This window comes from Eriocheir sinensis, chromosome 29 (genome assembly GCF_024679095.1).
Source record: "Eriocheir sinensis breed Jianghai 21 chromosome 29, ASM2467909v1, whole genome shotgun sequence".
In the NCBI taxonomy this organism is placed as follows: Eukaryota; Metazoa; Arthropoda; class Malacostraca; order Decapoda; family Varunidae; genus Eriocheir; species Eriocheir sinensis.
The window spans coordinates 11,940,369-11,959,913 of NC_066537.1; the positions used below are offsets into that span (position 1 = coordinate 11,940,369).

Genomic DNA, 19,545 nt, shown 5'->3' on the forward strand with positions numbered 1-19,545 from the left:
CTGCAACCCCTTCATGTAAAAACCTTGGCCTTGCCAAACACAATTTAAAGAAGAGGCTGGGAAATCAGGACCAGTATTAAGAAAAGCTCTCCTGAGGAGACAAGTATGTCTTAAGTCTTGCCAAGGAGATTGAAGATCAATTGATGTGGATAACCTCAAATATTTTCCGGAGCCCTGAAACAGTTCTGCTCTGAGCCTCTCTCAGGTTAGCACTGTCCTAACAAAGGTAGCCATATGTCAGACATGGATGGGCAGAGTACTTTGAACAGCTGTACATGGCAAAACCTCTGAGCAGGCAGTTTCCAACTGCTGGTTTAAAAATAATGGATGTCAGTTCACTCATCGACAAAAGCCACACAATCTCTTAACAAGGTTAGAGAGGCTGTGGCAAGGTTGAGGGGTGGAAAGGCACCTGCTGGTGTTTGAAATATCAAAGTGGGTTGCTCACAATTGAAGGTGCAGCCTCAATCCAATGATTTGTCCTTGCCCAGTGACATTTCAAAACTTGCATGGACTTGGTATCAGGCAGACAATGTGAACTAAAGTCCTTGTGAAGCATCACATGAACAGCTGAATTGATGGGCATGGGGCAACCAACCCACAAGCTGACCCTGTTCAATGGGTTGTTTCTATAAGAAGCAAAACCAGGCCAAGAAGCTCAGTGGCTTTGATGTTTGCTTCATGACTGAGAAGTTGCGAGTTCAATTCCAGCTCATGGCACCTTTTTGGGGAGAGAGGTAGTGTCTCTTGTAAAAGTAGCAGAGCTATATGGTCTTAGCTACCTAACTCACGGGGAATATTTAACCACTTTTAATCCATGAGATAATCGTGAGTGGTCAAGACCAAGCTCACAAAGTTCATAGTTGGAGCACAATGGATCCTGCTGGAAGATGCTTGGTATGGGAACGTTACCTACAGAGACTTGATAGCATGCAATGTGCCCGTATTACTGGAGTTTGCTCATATACTTATGGTAAGCGAGTCTATAACACTGGGACAAACCAATCTGCTGTAAGACTTTCTGTTGCGACCCGACGTTCTGATCTGCGCTACCAAGGTAGGTGAAATTTTCCAACATATCATTGTCCTTACCATATGCATGAACAAACTGTTTCATCTAGCAAGCCTCCAAACACCTATACCTTGGTCTTGGCCTAGGAGACCTGGAGTCACAGGGACTTCAACTTATGCAGTGCTTCGAAAGCCATCACCAGACCCTCCAGCAACTCAGCAAGGATTACTGCATCATCAGCAAAACAAAGTCAGTGACCTTGGTATTGCCAACAGATGCTCCACAGTGACATTGGTCTACAACTCTGCCTAGTGTCCATGTAAGTGTTAAAAAGTGATGGGGCATGGACACAGCCTTGCCTCACCCCCACTTTCATGGGAAAGAAGCTGAACATGTCCCCCCTACACTTCACTGCACTTTCAATCCCAAAGTACAGGCCAGTCAATAGACCAACAGTCCTTGCAGATCTGAGAGTGCCTTGCAATGCACAGTATCAAATGCCTTCTTGAGACTGACATAAGCTACAAGGAAGTCCCTGTTGAAACACGTGTCGATGTTCCACCAGCACGTGAAGTGCTTGGATATGGACAGTTGTTGACTTATCACGCGTGAACGTGGACTGCTCAGGTATTTGCAGCTTTACCAGCTGGTTGTGAATCCCCATTAGAAATATATGGGCAAGCACCTTGCCTGGCACAGAACAGAGTAATACCATGGTAGTTATTGCAGTCCTGCCAGTCCCCTTTCCTTATCCAAATAGGGATGATCAGCCTCCTCTTCCAGTCAGGAGTAATGGTACCAGACTGCCATACGACAATCAAGATCACATGCAACCCCCGAATCATGATCTCACCTCCAACTTTGAGAAGCTCCGCACTGATGTTATAGATACCAGGTACTTTTCCACCCCTTACCTTGCCAAAGCCTCTCTGACCTTGTCGAGAATGTGGGCTTTCTGTGATGGGTGGATTAACATCTGCTACCGGCAACCCAGCAACTGGGAGCTGCCCACTTGGAGGGTCTGCTGTGTACAACTGCTCAAAGTACTCAGCCCAACAAGCCCTCTGCCCAGTCATGTCTGACATAAGGCAGCTATCTGCTGTTTGGATAGCACTCACTTGAGAGGGAGGCACTTCAAGAGGGAGGCACTGAGTGGAGCTTTTTCAAGGCTCGGTAAGCAGGTCATTCATTCACTCTGAGATGTTCCTCGACCTCCTCAGTGAGAATCCTGACAAACTTCTTGTCTTTCCTCAGGAGAGCTCTAGTCCTTGCGACAGAGCCCTATATTGGTCCCGATTCCCAGCAAGCCGGGCAGCGTGACTTTCCTCAATATTCTCAAGCGTCACCCATGAGGCAAAACCACTCCTAGATGTCGGCTTCTATCTAATGCACTCTTTTGCAGCTTGAAGAATTTCACATCTGAAAGTATCCTAGTTCTGTAGGGTCCTCAAGGGTGCCAAGCATGTTGAACTGATTTGAGACTGTCATTGCATACTCATGAGCACATGCCAAGTCTTTCAGCCTCTTGAGATAGAACACAATATTATTGGATCTTGAGATTCTATTTGACCTGACATAACAAAGCTTGACTGTTGCAAAAAGAAGCCTATGATCAGTTTCTGAGATCAGCACTTTGGACAACTCTGCAGGTCTGAAGAACTCGCCAATAATTTTATTTTTCTGTTGCCTATCGTCAGTAGGCTGCCTTGAGGGGCCTCTTGGGTGACCCCAGCCCGAAAATGGCGCAGGCAAATTTTATTTATAGTGGCAACCATGATATGACTCTTGCTTAGCCCATACTGGCCCCTGGCGCTCCTATTGACTGAAACTGCTGAAATTAGGGTTGATTGAAGATCTGGGTAGCATATGGGCTATCTCCCGTCACTCAGCGATGGAAAAATCAGCATGTTTTGGTGGGACGAGAACCTAGCTCCATGGGCTCACCACGCCTGCACGCTGACCACTCTGCCACTGCCTCTCCAGTACTTACAAGGATGTGATCAATCTCCTTAAGTGCCCCCCTGGCATTGCTCTATCGTCCAGTGGTGCATCTCTGGTACGAAGAGCTTGCAATTTTCTACCTCCTGGATCGCAAAATTCAGGAGGAGAAAGCTGTTGATGTTCCTGGTACTAGTAGAGCCATGAGGACCAACACATTGCTCATGGCCAACCCTGTCAGTACCAGTATTGAAAGTGTCTAAGACAATGAGAGTTTCACTGTGGTAGGCATCGGGTTTTCTCTTCAGTTTCACACATCTTGGAAGGAGCGTACACTGCAACAAGAAACATGAAGCCCAGTGTGTGCTTCAGCCTCACTCATTCAAAAAGAGGGACATAGCATTTATCTTCCACCCTAAAAAAGGAGAAGAAAGAAATGCAATAATCTCCACCCTTCCAATAAAATTTAAATTTCCATTCATTTAATATAATTGTAATAATCTTGATCCCCCAAAGTAAGGTAATATAGAACATGGGCCTTAACTGCACATGGCCTTGATGCTCAGCTCTGTCTCATTGGCCCCTGAACCTGTGATGGGTTAGAACCTTTTACTCCCCCCAGGCCAGTGTGACACCCTGAAAGGGAGTAAACAGCTGGGTGGACTGTGTGCCAACTGCCCTAGCAGGGATTTGAATCTGGGCCAACAGATTTGTGGCTAGGCAAGCTGACCACTACACCATGGAGGCATGGGGATAGAAAAATTACTGTAATAATCTTTACCTTCAAAAAAGGGAGATGGAGAAAAATTAATAACCCACCCTCCAATGGAGGAACAGTTTAATAAGCTCAAATAAAATGGGTGAAATAATTAGTTTTCCACCCCCGTCAAAAATTTTAGTAATTTTCACCCCTTCACGACAAAAGGGGAGGAAGAAAATTACTACAAAATAATAGGATGGAGAAAATATCTACAATTCCTCATCCTCCCTAAAAAGAGGAATAGGGATGAATTTTGATTATCCTAATCCTGAGGCAAAGCAATAAAGCCAACATGGCCTATCTACTAGGGCCATAGGAACATGATGACCATACCTTTCCCACAGAGAAGTGATGTAGTCACTGGGTTAGCACCAAGCTCCACAACCACTTCTCAGGGACCAGCGAGGGCCAAGCACCTGAAAGCACTGGAAGGTTGGCATGAGTCAAACGTTCACTAGCAGTGAGGTAAGATGATGGAAAACCTGGATCTAATGCTGCCAAGGACAGGAATGGACAAGGCTTTCTTAACATTTTGTATTACAATAATGAGCTATGCAAATAAACTTGATTGAAGCCGTCTACGTCACATCAGTTACAAGAATAATATGCACTGACCTCGTTTCTGTCACTCTCCTCCAAACAAATATTAGTGGTAGTTTTAATTATCTAAACTATGTCTTCTAATGCCTTATAGACTAATTTTAAAACCTGTATGCAGCATCTTGACATTAATCTGAGAAGCAATGAGATAGTTTTTGTATTGAAAATTTGTAACATTGTCCTCATGATGATGGAAGATACATCTATTTTACACCTAAGCAGAATACTTCCACCTGTGTACCGAAACGCAAAGTTTACTCATTACTCAATTTATCATTGTCCTTTCCTTTGTGCTAGGATATAAATAATTCAATTTTTCCTTTTCTGCTAACACTAACTGTGACAAGACTCAAGTAATATCTGTATAGCACTGTTATCAGTCTTTTATCTGTCATTCCTAAGCACAGGCAATGCTTGTAAGATGTTCTAACATGTGGATAGATGCACATCACTTAGCCAATTTTCTTCATGACTCTTGTTATGCCAAATATATATTAAAAACATGAAGTTTAATAAATATTTTGTGAAATTACCACAAGATATATTGCTCTTCAAAAGTGTAATTCATAAATCACTGCACTTCACACACTGTCAGACGTAGTTCAACACGTGAATCACTTTTAGTCACTAGCCCGCTCCGGAGGTAAATAATGCATGTTGGCACACATGAATCTAGACACTAGCACTTCAGTACTCATGTCAGTTAATCCTAGAAATACATTTCTGCGAGTTTATTATAGTTACATCAGCACTGTTGACTCATTGCCTCAACCACTTCCTCTCTCTTTAATTCACAACCTCTGCCAACTGAGTTCAACAGTGACATATGAGGGGTGCAAGGGACAGAGTACATATTTTCTAGTTTGCACTGGGAAAGGCAGGCCAGGCTACACATCCCAGGAAGAATAAGATATAAGTTGAGGGGAAGAGTGACTCCTGGCACACCAAATACAAGGTCGCTTTTCCCTTGGAACTTGTTCCTCCTGGGGTGTGTGGCCTGCCTTCCCCTGGGCAATCTAGAAAAAACTGGCTCTGTCCTTTGCTCTTCTGGATGCCTCATACATATTTATCTTGCAGAATAGCATGAAAAAAATGTATAATTACTTGTAATAATTAAGGTGCTCTTTAAAATAATCACAATTACTACATGTAACAGTCATGTCATGGTGTGATCCCACATTCAATTTTGGTTTTATTTACCAAGCATTTTTAAAGGAAATGTAAGTATTCACTGATTTCTGTCTGTTATAGAAATCTGTGAATGCTTGCATTTCCTTGCAAAAATGATGAGGGAAGGAAAAGGTCACAAAAGGCACCAAAGACTCCCTGAAAAGCCTGGACATATTGGAGCACAGCACCACTGCCTCTTCTACCTTGATATTTTAGTGATTCAAATCAATCTGCTGCTTTTCAGTCCAATGTATTGATCAATAAGGAAGTGTTGATTCCATCCTTTACCTCTTTCCAATATTATGTACTTGGAAAGATAATTTGTACTGCGGCCTCCAGCCATTAACCTAATGTGGCACAAAATTCTCCCCCACTCTTTGTAACCCCCCACCCCCACCCCGCCTTTCCCTAATACCAGGGGCCACAAGCTGCAGCGTACATTACTATATCATTTTTGAAACCATTTTCCATGCCAATGTGATTCTTCAGCAAACTACAAAACATACATTTTGAAAATCATAGATAGAATACAATAAAAACCCACTTGAGTATTGCTTGATAAGAAATAAATAAATGATATGGGTTATGATGGATGACAATCCCTACTGCAATCCTTTGTTTGGGTCTGGGCTTGTTTCATTTGCATACTTTATATTCTAACAAAAGGTCCTTGAGAGCTTGTGGATGATTCTACATCAACTTATTCACAAATATTTTGCTTCACTAAAGTTTTTGATAAATAAAGGAAAAGTATAATAGGAAAAGCCAAAGATGAAAGACAAAGTCTCTCAAAGAACACAGGAGCTTATGTGATGCAAACAGATTTATCTTGATAAGAATAATGAATATGTAACACACACTCTACTACAGGAGATTCAGCCCTCTTATGAAATGAACTGTAAATATAAAATAAATATAAAAATCATTACAAAAAGCTGTATCATTTCCTTTTCTCCTCAGTGCCTGGTACATAATATCCCCTACAGGCCATGGCAGTCACTATGATTAATAAGCTAACACAACCTCCTGATTTTGCCTCAAGACAGAATTTCAGTCCCTCATAAGCTCCGATATGTTTCCTTAATGTTAAACGGCGGCAACTTACGTGTACTTTCGGGAGGACTTGAATGAAACTTTGGAACCATCTGACCTGACTCTGGCATCAACCATCTTCTGCACTTTTATCCATGGTGCTGCCTCAATAATTTGGTACAGGCTGTGTGGGTCGAGAAGACCAAGCCATTTAAAGTTAGACTCACGTAAAACACAAGAAGCAATGCCTTTACTTGTTTATAAGGGACAAAATTATAGTCAAAGCTACACTTTGGTTAATGATCCAAGTCTGCCATAACCCTGAACTTGCTCTATATTGTGTGCTGCCGAGTGGTCAGTGTGCAGATGTGGTGATTCCGAGGACCATGGTTCGAGTCCCACTGATGCACACCGACAATTTTCAGCCTTTGCCGAGAGGTGGAAGATAATCCACATGCTGAACAGATCTTCAGTCTACTCTAACTTCAGTGAGTTTGGTCAAGAGGAGCACCAAGGGGCAACATGGGACAAGAAAGAGTCATTCATTACGCCAGCCATTTTAAATATAATTTGCCTGTGCCATTAACAGGCTGGGGTGTCCAAGAGGCCCCTCAAGAGAACCAATCGGTTATATGCAGCACTTAAAAAAATATATATATACATAAATTGGTTTAAATAAAAAACATAACTGTGTCGACCCTCATCACCATTTTTTCCCGCACAACTGTCACTAAGCATTCCTATTTTGTGCACCAGGAAGCTTGGCAGTGGGGGAAGTATGGCCATGTTTCTAAATGCTCTTTGTCAAGCCCCCAAGGGTCACCCACTCTTAGCTGCCACACTGGGGAGAGGGACTGAAAGACATAAATTGTAAAAAAAAGTCTCCTCTCCAAAATAGCTATTATGTGACCTTTTACTTGAGGCAACTGACAAAATTAATATGTTTCAGAACAAATACATGTTATACCAGTTGACAGAGAACTGTCCAGGTGAATATATAAGATTTGGGGGTTGGCAGTCAGAACTTGTGTGGCCCACTGGTAATTCAGACCCCAAACTCTGATAGAGAGTAACTTAAAAATCAAGAAATAACCTATGGAATGTATGGAGTATACTTAATAGAGATAACTTTATAGGATCATATGTTTTGCTGCCTTGATTTATCACTGCACTCTTCTCATTAAACACGAACATAAATCGCACACTGCCATTATGTTCATATTCAAGTCATTACCGACTCCAAGCTATAAAATATGCACTGATGCTCTGTGTTTGTGTCCTCCTGTTACAGATTCCTAGTCTCTAGATTATATTAAGGAACTGAACACTTTACATTAATGCCACAGCAACCAGAAAAGAAAAAGATTCAGCCCCACATGTTGGCCAATACTAAAAAAATATCTGGAATATGATAATACTGCTATGCTCTGCACAAATGCCCCTTAAATAATGAGTTTATCTTCCACTCTGTCCATTACGAGAGTTGTCCACTGGCCCCACCACAGCTATTACTGGCAAGTGTGTGTGGGTGTGTATATCAATAACCAAATGTTTCTAATATTAATACAGTATGTCCAAGAGTTAAATATGGCATAAAGTAAGTGGTAGAGATAGGAAGAAAAGTAAAATATAAAAATGGACATGACAGTCATCCCATCTTTTAGGCTTAAAATACAAACACACCCTTGAGTGCTTCCTCCTTCCTTCTTGCTGCATGTATTAATCTAAATCTGGCCATGGAAGCTCAAAACACTGAATTAGACCCCTAAAGCACCTATCACAGAAACACAGTTGATAATGAGTGTCTGCTGCCCTGCCAAGGCAGGCCACCCAGCTGTCACCTAGCCACTCCCCAACTAGAAGTGATCTCAATCCCTTACTTTGCTGTTTAGCGGCTGCCTGACTTACACTTACAACAAGAAACCACACCCACACACCAAATCAAAACAGGAATGAACCAAATCCCTACTTTCAAGCTATGTTTAGTTGGGTCATATAATCTGACTTACTATTAAGCTATGTGCAGTCAATTTCAGTGGTGTAAAAATAAAAGCAGAAACACCTCAATGCCATACTCTGTCATATAACTGACAGACTTTGTGCCATTTCACCCATGGGGATTCCATATGTTGAGCTCTGCACATGAGGCTTGGTCTCTGTATACTGTCTCCTGAAATCCTGCTCTGTATTTGTTCAGTCTTGAGTAATGTCTGTTTCCTTTGAGCTCTGACCACTGTCTTGTCAGTCAGTCATTTCTACTCTCCTCCAACTGAAGTGTAAACAAAGGGATAAAACAGTCTACTGCAGAATAACAACCTTCCAACCATGAGCCCTGATCAAACCTTTGTAATTAAGTAGTTCATGGCATACAATTAGAGGCCATGTTACCAGGACAAAGAGGCCCAGTAAAATGTCACACCTTTGAACTGAGGAAGACCATAATATTCTCTCAAACTCTCTCTCTCATGCCTACTTACACACCTTTGGGCCTACTGGTGGAAGGTGTTCTCCTTCATCCCAGCCATAAAGTAGGCAGGGCCCTCCAGCATCTTCTGGCACGACGGGATCTGGTTCATGGGTGGTGGGGCCATGGTCTGGTGTGGCTCAAGGTAATGCCCGGGGAAATAGATGTCTCCGTTGGGGATGTAGGCATGTGGCGGCTCCTGCATGGTGGCTCCGTGTGCTGGTGGGGGCGGCGGGGTGCAGTGTGGGTGCATGTGGCTGATGGGAGGCGGCGGGGGCGTGTACATGGTCTTCCCATTGGCATTTGTCCCTGCGTCGGCCTTATTGTTCTGCTTCTTCTTGGTGGAGCTGCGAGCCTTCTTGGTCTTGCTGGATGTGTTGCTGCCACTGTTGTAGGTCTCGTTTTGGTGGTGGTGTGGGTGGTGTGGGTGGTGGGCATGCTGGCCGCTGGAGGGACTGACTTGTCCATTCGGGGACTTGATGGGACGGAGATGCTTCCCCCGGCGGTCGGGCTCGGGAACCAGCGCTCCATCCTGAGAGAAGGTGTAAGGGTGGGGGAAGGAGGAAAAAATAAAGAGAAGGAAATAGATGAAGAGGAGAAGGAAAAAGTCAAGAAAATATAAAGACAGAGTAAAAAGGAAAAAGATGATGAAGAAAACAGGAAAAAAGGATGACAAAGGAAACCAGATGAAGAAAAAGGGGAAAAAACAAGATGCAGGTGTGTGTGTGTGTGTGTGTAGGGGGGGGGGGTAGAAACAGGGGGAGGAAAGAGACGAAGAGGAGGAGGAAAATGAAGTCAAGGAAAAATGAAGACAAAGTGAAAGAGATGATGGTACAAGAGAACATGATGAAGAAAAGGGGAAAAAAAGATGACAAAGGACACAAGAAGAAGAGAAAGGAGAAAAAGATATAATAAAAAAAAGAGGATATAGGGTTGGGGGTGGGGGGTAGAGAAACAGGAGGATGAAAAAGAAGAAAATGAAAAGATTAAACAAAAAAACCCCAAAAAGATAAAGGGACAAAAAAACAATGAAGAAAAAGGGAAAAAGACGAAAAAATAAAAATGATGAAGAGAAAGGAAACAAGATAAAGAGAAAAGGGAAAAAGATAGAAGAAAAAACAAGAGGATGCAGGAAAAAAAATATATTAGTGGTCTACAGGCAATACAACACAGAAGAAAAGGAAGTTCAGATATACAAGAAGTTAAGATATACAAGGAAGTTAGGATATACAACTACAACAACAATACCAACAACACTAACCCATATCCCAGCAAGTCTTAAACATAATCCCCACCAGATGGCAGCAGCTGTTATCACTACCTTGGCATACATTGATACACACTCTTACTTAACCCACTGAGTACAGCATTCTTTTCAAACTATAACCCTTTCCCTGTGTGTATTTCCCATCAAAACTCAACCTTCTAGACTCCACTGTGCCTCCATGTGGTGAGAAGAGGTTGACAGATAATTTCCAAGGTTTATACTCTGACAGTCTGACCCACTTTAGGGAGTAAGGCCTATGTTACCAAACTCTTTGAAACCTTAGTGCATGTAATTGAAGAGGCTCTCGCAGTAAGTTGTAGGGGTTTCCAAGGGTGGTTTCTTGAGCCTAGTGGTAGTTTTGGTGGGTTTCTGTGCCATGAACGGGAAAAGACTCTAGTCAACCCGATGTATCTCCTCTGTGGCCTTCAAAAACGGTCGTAACAAGAGCCCCAAATGCTTGATAATATGAATCTAGGTCTGGGCTGTGTGTGGGCGTACATCACTCACTAAGGAATGGTGCAATGGAAGGGGGGGGGTCACAGCTATGGGTTAAAACGTTGACACACACATATTGACATTTTCGCCCACAAGGGAAAAATACAATCAAATATATACATAATTAAATCAGAGCTGTTGGCAAAAGAGTGATGCAGCTGATCCCTTTATGCTGCCATGATAAACAGGTTAGAGAAAGGGAAGGAAGTGGCGGCTCAAGGGCAAAAAATAAAAACATCAACAAAAAAGCCTGCTAGACGCCGCTACAACAGAAGAAAAATGAACACTGATGCCCCAGACGTACCTTCATCTGATGGAAGAGTGTGCGGAGCCGTTTGTCACTGGTCAGGCCGTGGCAGCTCATGAAGGCCCGCTTGCACACCCTCAAGTGCTTGCCGCTGATCCGCACAAAGTACTCAAACGTGTTCTGCCGCCGCGATTCCTCTGCCGGCTGGTGGAGAGGGAAAGGGGAGGAAATCCCTAACTCTTAACAAGCCTACCTTCACCATGTCCTTCCCCTGTTTGCCTCCCTTATGTTCCTAACTGATTGCTTTCATTCTCTTAACTTTCTTGGTATTATAATGTACTAAAGAGAAGGAAATCCCTACCTCTCAATAAGCCAGTCTTCAATGTGTCCTTCCCCCCTGTTTGTGTTCCTTGTTTTTCTCCTGATTGCTTCTACTCTCTAATTTTTCCTAATTCTATAATGTTCTCTGTTCGTTTTCATACTCCACATCCATCTATGCCTCTACTCTTAACTTTCCTTTCTTCTCAACATTCCTGAGATTTCTTATGAGACTACAGCAAAGAGAAACTGCTGACATTAAAACGAACTGCTCAGAGTACAACTGTCAAGGCAACTAATGCACACCTTTCTCCATCGTCCACAAACAATGCTACATACACACACACACACACTAACACACACAGCCATATACATACACAGACATAAGACACCCTCACACACATGCACACTAACACACACAGCCATATACATACACAGACATAAGACACCCTCACACACACACACAGCCATACACATACACAGACATAAGACACCCTCACACACATGCACACTAACACACACAGCCATATACATACACAGACATAAGACACCCTCACACACACACACACTAACACACACAGCCATATACATACACAGACATAAGACACCCTCACACACACACACACACTAACACACACAGCCATACACATACACAGACATAAGACACCCTCACACACACGCACACTAACACACACAGCCATATACATACACAGACATAAGACACCCTCACACACATGCACACTGACCTACCTTCTTGGTGTATCGCCGCTTGACATCACACAGCTTGAGGCAGGTGAAGAGGTAGGAATTCTGGAGGTTGAAGTCACTCAGGTCCCAGAAGTTGTTGAAGATCTCGAGCACCTTGGACCCCATGCGCTCCCAGCACTTGAGGGGACAGTGGCAGGGCGCCCCAATCACACGCGCACCCACCACCTGTTGTAATGGAGTTGAGGAGTAGATTAGGGGAAGGTGAGGCTAAGTTGGTGGGCATGTCTATCTAAAAAGGCTCTTGTGAAAGTTGTTGGGATTTTTCCAATGGTGGTTTCATGATCCTGGCGGTAGTTCTGCAAGGCTTCCGCGCTAAAATGAATGCGAAAAACACTCATGACAACCTGATTAGCTCCTCTCTGGCCTTGAAAAATAGTCATAACAAGAACCTGAAGCATTTGATAATACTAATCTTTGCCTTTTCTAGCAATACAAATTAGGCTTCTTTAACCTTTCTCAGCAACTGAATCCCTTCTGCCCATCCTTCACACTTCCTCCTGTGCTCACCTTTCCGAGGCGGTTGACGTACTCCCTGCCAGAGTTTCGGTTCAGCTTGATGCGCTGCCTCTTCTGCTTCAGCTGGTTGATGGCCTCTTCACTCTCCCTCTTGATGTGGTTCATTGATGTGTCAATCTGTGGCAGGGGGCTGGGTGAGTTACAGTTGTGGTGGTGGCAGGGTGATGATTGAAACCTATGGCACTGTGATGTGGTGTGGAATAGTGTTTAGTGGTGGCACGTGAAGTATGGTAGGATGGTGGTTTTGGTGGGTTAGTGGTGATGGTGACTGAGGGAAGCTGTGTGACAATATGGTGTTGAGGTGTTCTGTGGTGGAGTATGGTGGGTAGTAACTGTTTGGTGGTGGTAGCAGGAATAACTGTAAATATATGGTGGGTAGAGGCTGGTGGTATGGGGTGAGTGAGTTTAAGTTAGAAATCAATAGTCAGTCAATCAATCAATATCTCTCTCTCACCATGGGTCCGTTCCTGGGGTCGATATGGATGATGTTCTTCTTGGGGACAACGATGCGCTTCCTCTTGATCCGCCGCGCCTTCTTCACCGGCTGCTTCTTCTCCCTCTCCTTCTTCTTCTTCCATGGCCGACGCCACGTTCTCTTCACTGGCACTGGCTTGACCTGGGGAGGAGAGACGGGGTGCTGTGGTGAATCATGATGGCAGCAATGTTCAATTTTTAACAAGCTTCTTTATTTATTGTTTTGGATTTTTATTTGTTTTATTCCCTCTTTCTGAAATTTTGGCTCCAGAACAAAGAGTGAAAGTGAAGGGTCAAGACTCACATCTTCACTGTTTGTTGTTCCCTTGGTGGTGGGCGTGGAGGCAGCGGCGGTAGTGGTGGTGGCTGTGGTGGTGGTGGCGGAAGTGGTTGGTGCCATTGGTAGTGTCTGGCTGCTGCTGGTGCTGGTGTTGATGACGCCATTACTGCTCCCCACAGGGGTGTTGTTCGTGGTGTTGGGAGTGCTGGTATTACTGTTGTTGTTGACGATGACTATGAGTGGCGGGGCAACAGTGGTGGCGCCGGAGGTGGTGGTGATGGGAGAGGTGGCCACCACAGAGCTGGACACCTTGTTGGCTGACACAGCTGCTGCCGCTGCTGCGTGCTGCACCGTAACATTCAGCTGCAGCCCGCTGACTATCTGGACGCTGCCAACTGAGGTGAGGATCTGCTGTGGCTGTGAATGTGGCTGTGAGTGTGGCTGTGGCGCTGCTTGGGACGGTGACTGCTGGAGCTGCTGAGCCTGCTGTATCTGTTGCTGTACTTGTTGCTGTTTTTGCTGTTCTTGTGTTTGCTGTACTTGTTGTTGCTGTTGCTGTTGTTGTTGTTGCTGAACTTGCTGCTGTTGCTGTTGCACTGCTTGTTGCTGCTGTACAACCTGTTGCTGTTGATGCTGTTGGGCTTGCTGCTGCTGTAGGTGTTGGTGTATTTGCTGCAGCGTTTGGACTTGTTGCTGCTGAAGTTGCTTTGCTGCCTGTTGCTGTGCCTGCTGTTGCTGTGCCTGTTGTTGCTGCTGTGGTTGTATTAATTGTGTTTGTTGCTGTTGTTGCTGCTGAGTTTGCTGTTGTTGTTGCTGGACTTGCTGTTGCTGCTGCTGGTGTTGTTGCATGAGCTGCTGCTGCTGTTGTGGCATTGGCTGCTGTTGTGCTGTGGCCTGCTGCACCGCCATCTGCTGTTGCTGGAGGAGTCTGGGCTGGGCGTGGGGCTGAGGGAGCAAGTGTGGGTGCTGCTGCTGTTGCACATGTGGGTGGGCCACCATCTGGGGCTGCATGTGGCCATGCTGCGTGGCTGTGCTGGTGGTCACCCCGGCAAGGCTCACCAAGGAGCCAACCTGTGGCATTGGGAGGGAGGTGGTGACGGAGGCCAGTTGCTGTGTGTGGTGTGGCTGTGCTTGTGACACCTGCTGCTGCTGCTGCTGTTGTTGTTGCTGCTGCTGCTGCTCCTCCTTAACATGGTGGTGTGCTGTCTGGCCCTCCTGCACCACCTCACAAAACTGCAGTGGAGAGAACAGGTCCTGGGAGAACCCTGATGTGTCTGGGGCAGGCTCGGCCATCTCTCGGCTGCCCGGCCCCCCGTCACTGGGGCATTGGCTGGAAGAAACCAAACTGATGAAATGGTGATGGTTTTCAGCTGGGCTTAAGAACCAAGTTGTTAGTTTTGCTTGTGCTTCAAGCATTTTATCCTCTCCTGCCTATACTCAACTGTAACACTGGCACTTCACTGGACCAGAAGATATCTCAGCATTGTAATTCATCCTAATCTGTCAACCCATCACAGAACTGGCTGATGCCACTTGTTCCACCAGAATGTATATAACCGATGTAGATGATTAGTAATAAAAGACCCAAAAGAAATCACTATGGGTTTTAGCACATAGTCAGCCCTTAAGGTTAACTGATCAATTTCAGCAAACTGTATGTATGCAGGAAACAAATAAATGATTGTATTTTCTTTGAACTCTTATTTTTATCACAAAACTTAGTCCTTGGTAAATGGGTAAACTTGAACAACTACCAAAGGGATCAGTTAACAATAAAATAATAATAATAATAATAATAATAATTGGATAATTAACAGGACTATTACATCATTCTACATCTCGACTTCTCTTATTCCCCTTCAGCTAACAATAAATGTTAGAAACAAGGTGTTCCTCCTTTTCCCAACTTTTACAGAATTCTTATATGCAAATACTAATAGGATACTAAAACAATAAAGAAAAAACAAAAGCAAGAAAAAAACCTGAGGGGTGAGGAGGGGGCCCCAGCAGAAGGATGCAAATACCTATATTCATATGTCTTCTATAATCTGTCCACTCACAAGTGTAGATGTGTGGCATATGTGCATTGCTAGCTTGTGACTGGGTAAAAATCAACATGCCCGATATCGTTGGCTATTTGTGATAAATATTCAAACCATTTTTTAAACAGATTTGAATGTTTTGTAAATCCCAAACATGGCAATTTGCATCAATAAAACCATGCAAGCACACTAAAGATAAGCTTGTACTAAACAGTCCTGTAAGATCATATGCGAACTAACAATGGACTTTAAAAATACCGATGCTTAATTTTATATTAGGTACATACAATAACATCTGGCTCTGTTAGAGCAAATAAAAGGTATTTTAATAATTCATTTCATGTAAATCACATGGGTAATATATATTTTAAAGTCTACCATCACATTCATCAATGTTTTACATTATTTTAAATATTAAGGTACCTAGGTGATTTGCATGTAATAAAGTTAAAATTCCTTTATTTGCACTTTCAGGGGCAGATATCTTTTGTATTTACACGTACAGTACCTAAAATGAGATGAAATATAGGTATTAAAAAGCCTGTTTGTTCATATAAGATCTAGCTATGCTGTTTGATACAAGATAGTCTTTTATTGTCTTGTATGGTACAGTACTTATCAATACAAATTGGCATGTTCAAGAACATAAGAACATAGGAAGACTGCAAGAGGCCGACTGGCCTACACAAGGCAGCTCCAGATTCCCCCAAACTACCACCTGTCATTCTCGTCTCTGTAGCTATCAAGTCTACTCTTAAAACAAATACCTATGTGATTGCTGAGTCTATTCCATTCCCCCACCACCCAATTACTAAACCAATGCCTGTCTATTTCCCTCCTAAATCTATACTTTTCTAATTTAAATCCATTACTGCATGTTCTATCCTGCTGGCTAATTCTCAGAACTTTACTTATATCGCCTTTGTTGTAACCCTTGACCCATCTGAATACTTCTATCAGATCTCCCCGTACTCTTCTTTCTAGTGAATGTAAGTTTAGATGTTTCAGCCTATCCTGATATGGGAGGTTCCTAAACCTCTGAATCATCTTGGTCATCCTCCTCTGAACTCGTTCTAGCAAATTGATGTCCATTCTGTAGTGTGGGCACCAAAACTGGACAGCATAATCTAAGTGTGGCCTAACTAATGCTAAATAGAGTCTGAGGATGACCTCTGCACTTTTGTTGGTTACTGTCCTGTTAATAAAGCCTAATACCCTGTTAGCCCTAGGTATTCCTCACACTAATACATTGCTTTGCACTAATACATTGCTTCGCACTAATACATTGAGATTTATATAAAGAGGCGTGAAGGCTCTAAGTATACATAAACATTCAAATCCATAACTGGGGAAATAGTTTCAATACATATTTTATTAAATGTAGCTGATAATATTGGACAAGATTTTCACCAAATCACAACCTAGCAATGTGCATGTGCCACATCTAGCAAAATTCATGCACAGATGAAATGAAACCAAGTATACTGACCCTACGAAACTGTTGTGCAGTTGAGATGGCAAGCTTTATTTCCATTTTAGCAATATTTTGACATTGATAACTTAAGATTAATCGCATTTTGGGCAATTGTAAACTGACTTGATTAACTTTTGTAGTACATCTGACAAGTAAGAAATGTCATGCTTAGTGCTTATCACAGAGAAACAACAGAGCCTTGTCAACAATTCTGAAGTCATTTAAAAGAATAAATAAGACTTTCTCTTGACAGCCATCTAATTTTACTGTACATTTACTTCAAGTTTAGAATCCTAGCTCTTTGATTTTGCATTCTCAGTAGTCATCTGTCAACAACAAAGGGAATAACTGCAATACAAATCATTATTTAGCTCCCCTGCATCTGATGTCACTTGCCTTCACCCTCCCCGCCCCCAGCCCTTCCCACGGCCCAGTGTGCGGCGGGCACCGCCCACTCTGGGGCCGCCGGGCTGGAAGGACAAGGGGGGGGCCTGGGGACACGGGTGGACGCGACAGACACATGTCAGTGAGGCCAGGTGAACAAAACCCGTTCAAATGGCTGCACTATTGGCGGGCCGCGCCTTGTGCCCTTGTGGCCCCCAGCCGCCCTCCGCCATGATGCTTACCGCCTTACAGCCCACCGCGGCGCCCTGCACACCGCCCGCCCGGCCCCCTGCCCGCCCCTGGGGCCGCGGCGAGGCGCCCCGCAGCACCCTGCCGGCCAGGCCCAGCCGCCACGCCCGTCCCAGCCCCGCCAGCGGCGCGGGGGCGGCAAAAAAAGGGGGTTCTAAGGCATCGTCGCGGGGCAACAGAGGCGCGACCCCGCGGCCAGGGCCAAGGGACACAAGCCACACTTTTCTCGCCTCCCGCGGCGGGTTGGGGCGCCGCGTCCTCCCCGCGGCTGCTGCTGGCCCGGCTGTCGCGGCCTGCAGGGCGCGGCGCCCCCGGGGCTCTTCCCTTACCTCAGGAAAACGCGAACAAGGGTCGGCGTCGCCCAGTGGCTGGCTGGTGCAGTAGAGGCGCTGGAGGGGAAGTGTGGCCTGTTTACTCTGTTTGCACGGATTACAATTATCAATAACCCTCTAAATTGCTTTCATTATGCCTGAAACTTTTTTTCAATACCTTCCCGGCGTCTTACTGTGTGGTTTAGGTGTATTTTAAATGCTCCGTGCTAGTTTTTAAAGGTAGTCGTGCTACCTATTTGAGTTATGGCCTATAAACAATGGTTCCTACAGCTTTTTTTCTGTTCCTTTTTTTTCCTTTCGGTGGAATCACCATCTTCGCTTTATTGCTTTTCAGAACGCGAAGATGCGCCTCAAAGACTGTTACCAGACGGCTATTTGATGTATAACTAATGATGGCTCTCTCTCTCTCTCTCTCTCTCTCTCTCTCTCTCTCTCTCTCTCTCTCTCTCTCTCTCTCTCTCTCTCTCTAAATATATCTTTTCTACGTATAGCTTCAACTATTTTATTTCAACATGCTATCAACCAATGAAACTATCTCTCTCTCTCTCTCTCTCTCTCTCTCTCTCTCTCTCTCTCTCTCTCTCTCTCTCCATCAATAAATACACCTATCGCATCTATTTATCAATTTATTTCTTTACCTAACGACCCATCTATCCATTAATAAGTCAATATATCAGTATCTATCTATCTAAATAAATACATGAGTGGTAATTACACTATATAATTAGATGGGAAGAGGAGTGGAAGAAGAAGGAAAGGAGAAAATTGAACATGAACAAGAAGAAAAACAACAATAACAATAAACAAGAAAAAAAAAACAGTAACAATAAACAAGAAGAAAAACAACAATAACAATAAACAAGAAGAAAAAACAACAATAACAATAAAGAAGAGATCGAAAAACAAACTATTATCATTATTGTTATTATTATTATTATTATTATTATCATCGTTATTATTACTAGTGGGAGTGTTACAGTAGCAAGAGGAGGAGGGAAAAGGTAAGAAAAACAGTGAAAAGGGAAGGGCAGGTGAGAGAGGAATGGGTTAAAGAGGAGGAGAAAGAAACAGGGTAATATGTACACGTAGTGGAGGGGAGGGGCAGAGGGGAAAATGGAGGAAAAGATGAGAAAAGAGAAACGCAGAGACAATGAAGAAGGAGTGGCAGGAAGGAAGAATGGAGGAAAAGAGGATTAAGAAAAGGAAGGAAGAAAGAAGGAAAGAGGAGAACGAGTGGAGGGAAGGATACTGGGTGAAAGCGAGGAGGAGGAGGTGGAAGGTGGAAGAGGAAAAAGAAGGAAAGGATAAAAATCATGATTAAGAATAACAACGACAATAAAAGAAAGAATACAATAGGAAGAAAAATAAGGAGGATGCAATAGAAAAAAAAAATGAAGCATGCAGAAAATAGATTAGGAAAGGAGAGAAGAGAAAAGAGAGATAAAATAAAGACAGGAGGAGTGAGATTAATGACATTACAACCTGACAGGTGTGGCTAGGGGCGGGAAAGGGTACTCAGGTAAAGGTAAGCTCTGTAATTAAGGAGGTGAGACAGGTATAAGGTGGGCGTGACATCCGCAGGTGTGTTGAGTGTGTGTGTGTGTGTGTAGCGGGTCAGGTGTGGAGAGTAGTCAGGTAAGGTAAGGTCAGGTCAGGTGGTGGTGATGATTTTAACGAAGTGTGTTGTTGCTATCTCTGTGTATCTGCCTGATATTATTACTAT

General features: G+C 43.8%; 1 protein-coding gene across 5 annotated transcripts; it reads right to left on the minus strand.

Annotated features, from left to right (window-relative positions):
- Window positions 1-20: 20 nt before the first annotated feature.
- LOC127005063 (uncharacterized) lies at window positions 21-17,924 on the minus strand. 5 transcript variants are annotated; one of them, XR_007758256.1, is made up of 9 exons: window positions 17,820-17,924; window positions 13,366-14,671; window positions 13,042-13,203; window positions 12,579-12,704; window positions 12,054-12,236; window positions 11,043-11,189; window positions 8,994-9,508; window positions 4,044-4,135; window positions 21-3,365 (listed from the first exon to the last, which is right to left on the minus strand). XR_007758256.1 is itself a non-coding variant. In XM_050873542.1 (8 exons), the coding sequence occupies exons 2-7, from the start codon at window positions 14,632-14,634 to the stop codon at window positions 9,002-9,004; spliced, it is 2,394 nt and encodes a 797-aa protein (XP_050729499.1). In that variant the 5' UTR covers window positions 14,635-14,671; window positions 17,820-17,924; the 3' UTR covers window positions 3,762-4,135; window positions 8,994-9,001. The 5 variants fall into 5 exon arrangements, 4 of the variants coding, with proteins under 4 accessions (XP_050729499.1, XP_050729497.1, XP_050729500.1 ...); XM_050873542.1 differs by lacking the exon at window positions 21-3,365 and having other exon boundaries at window positions 3,762-4,135; XM_050873540.1 differs by lacking the exon at window positions 21-3,365 and having other exon boundaries at window positions 3,762-9,508.
- Between the last annotated feature and the right edge of the window lie 1,621 nt (window positions 17,925-19,545).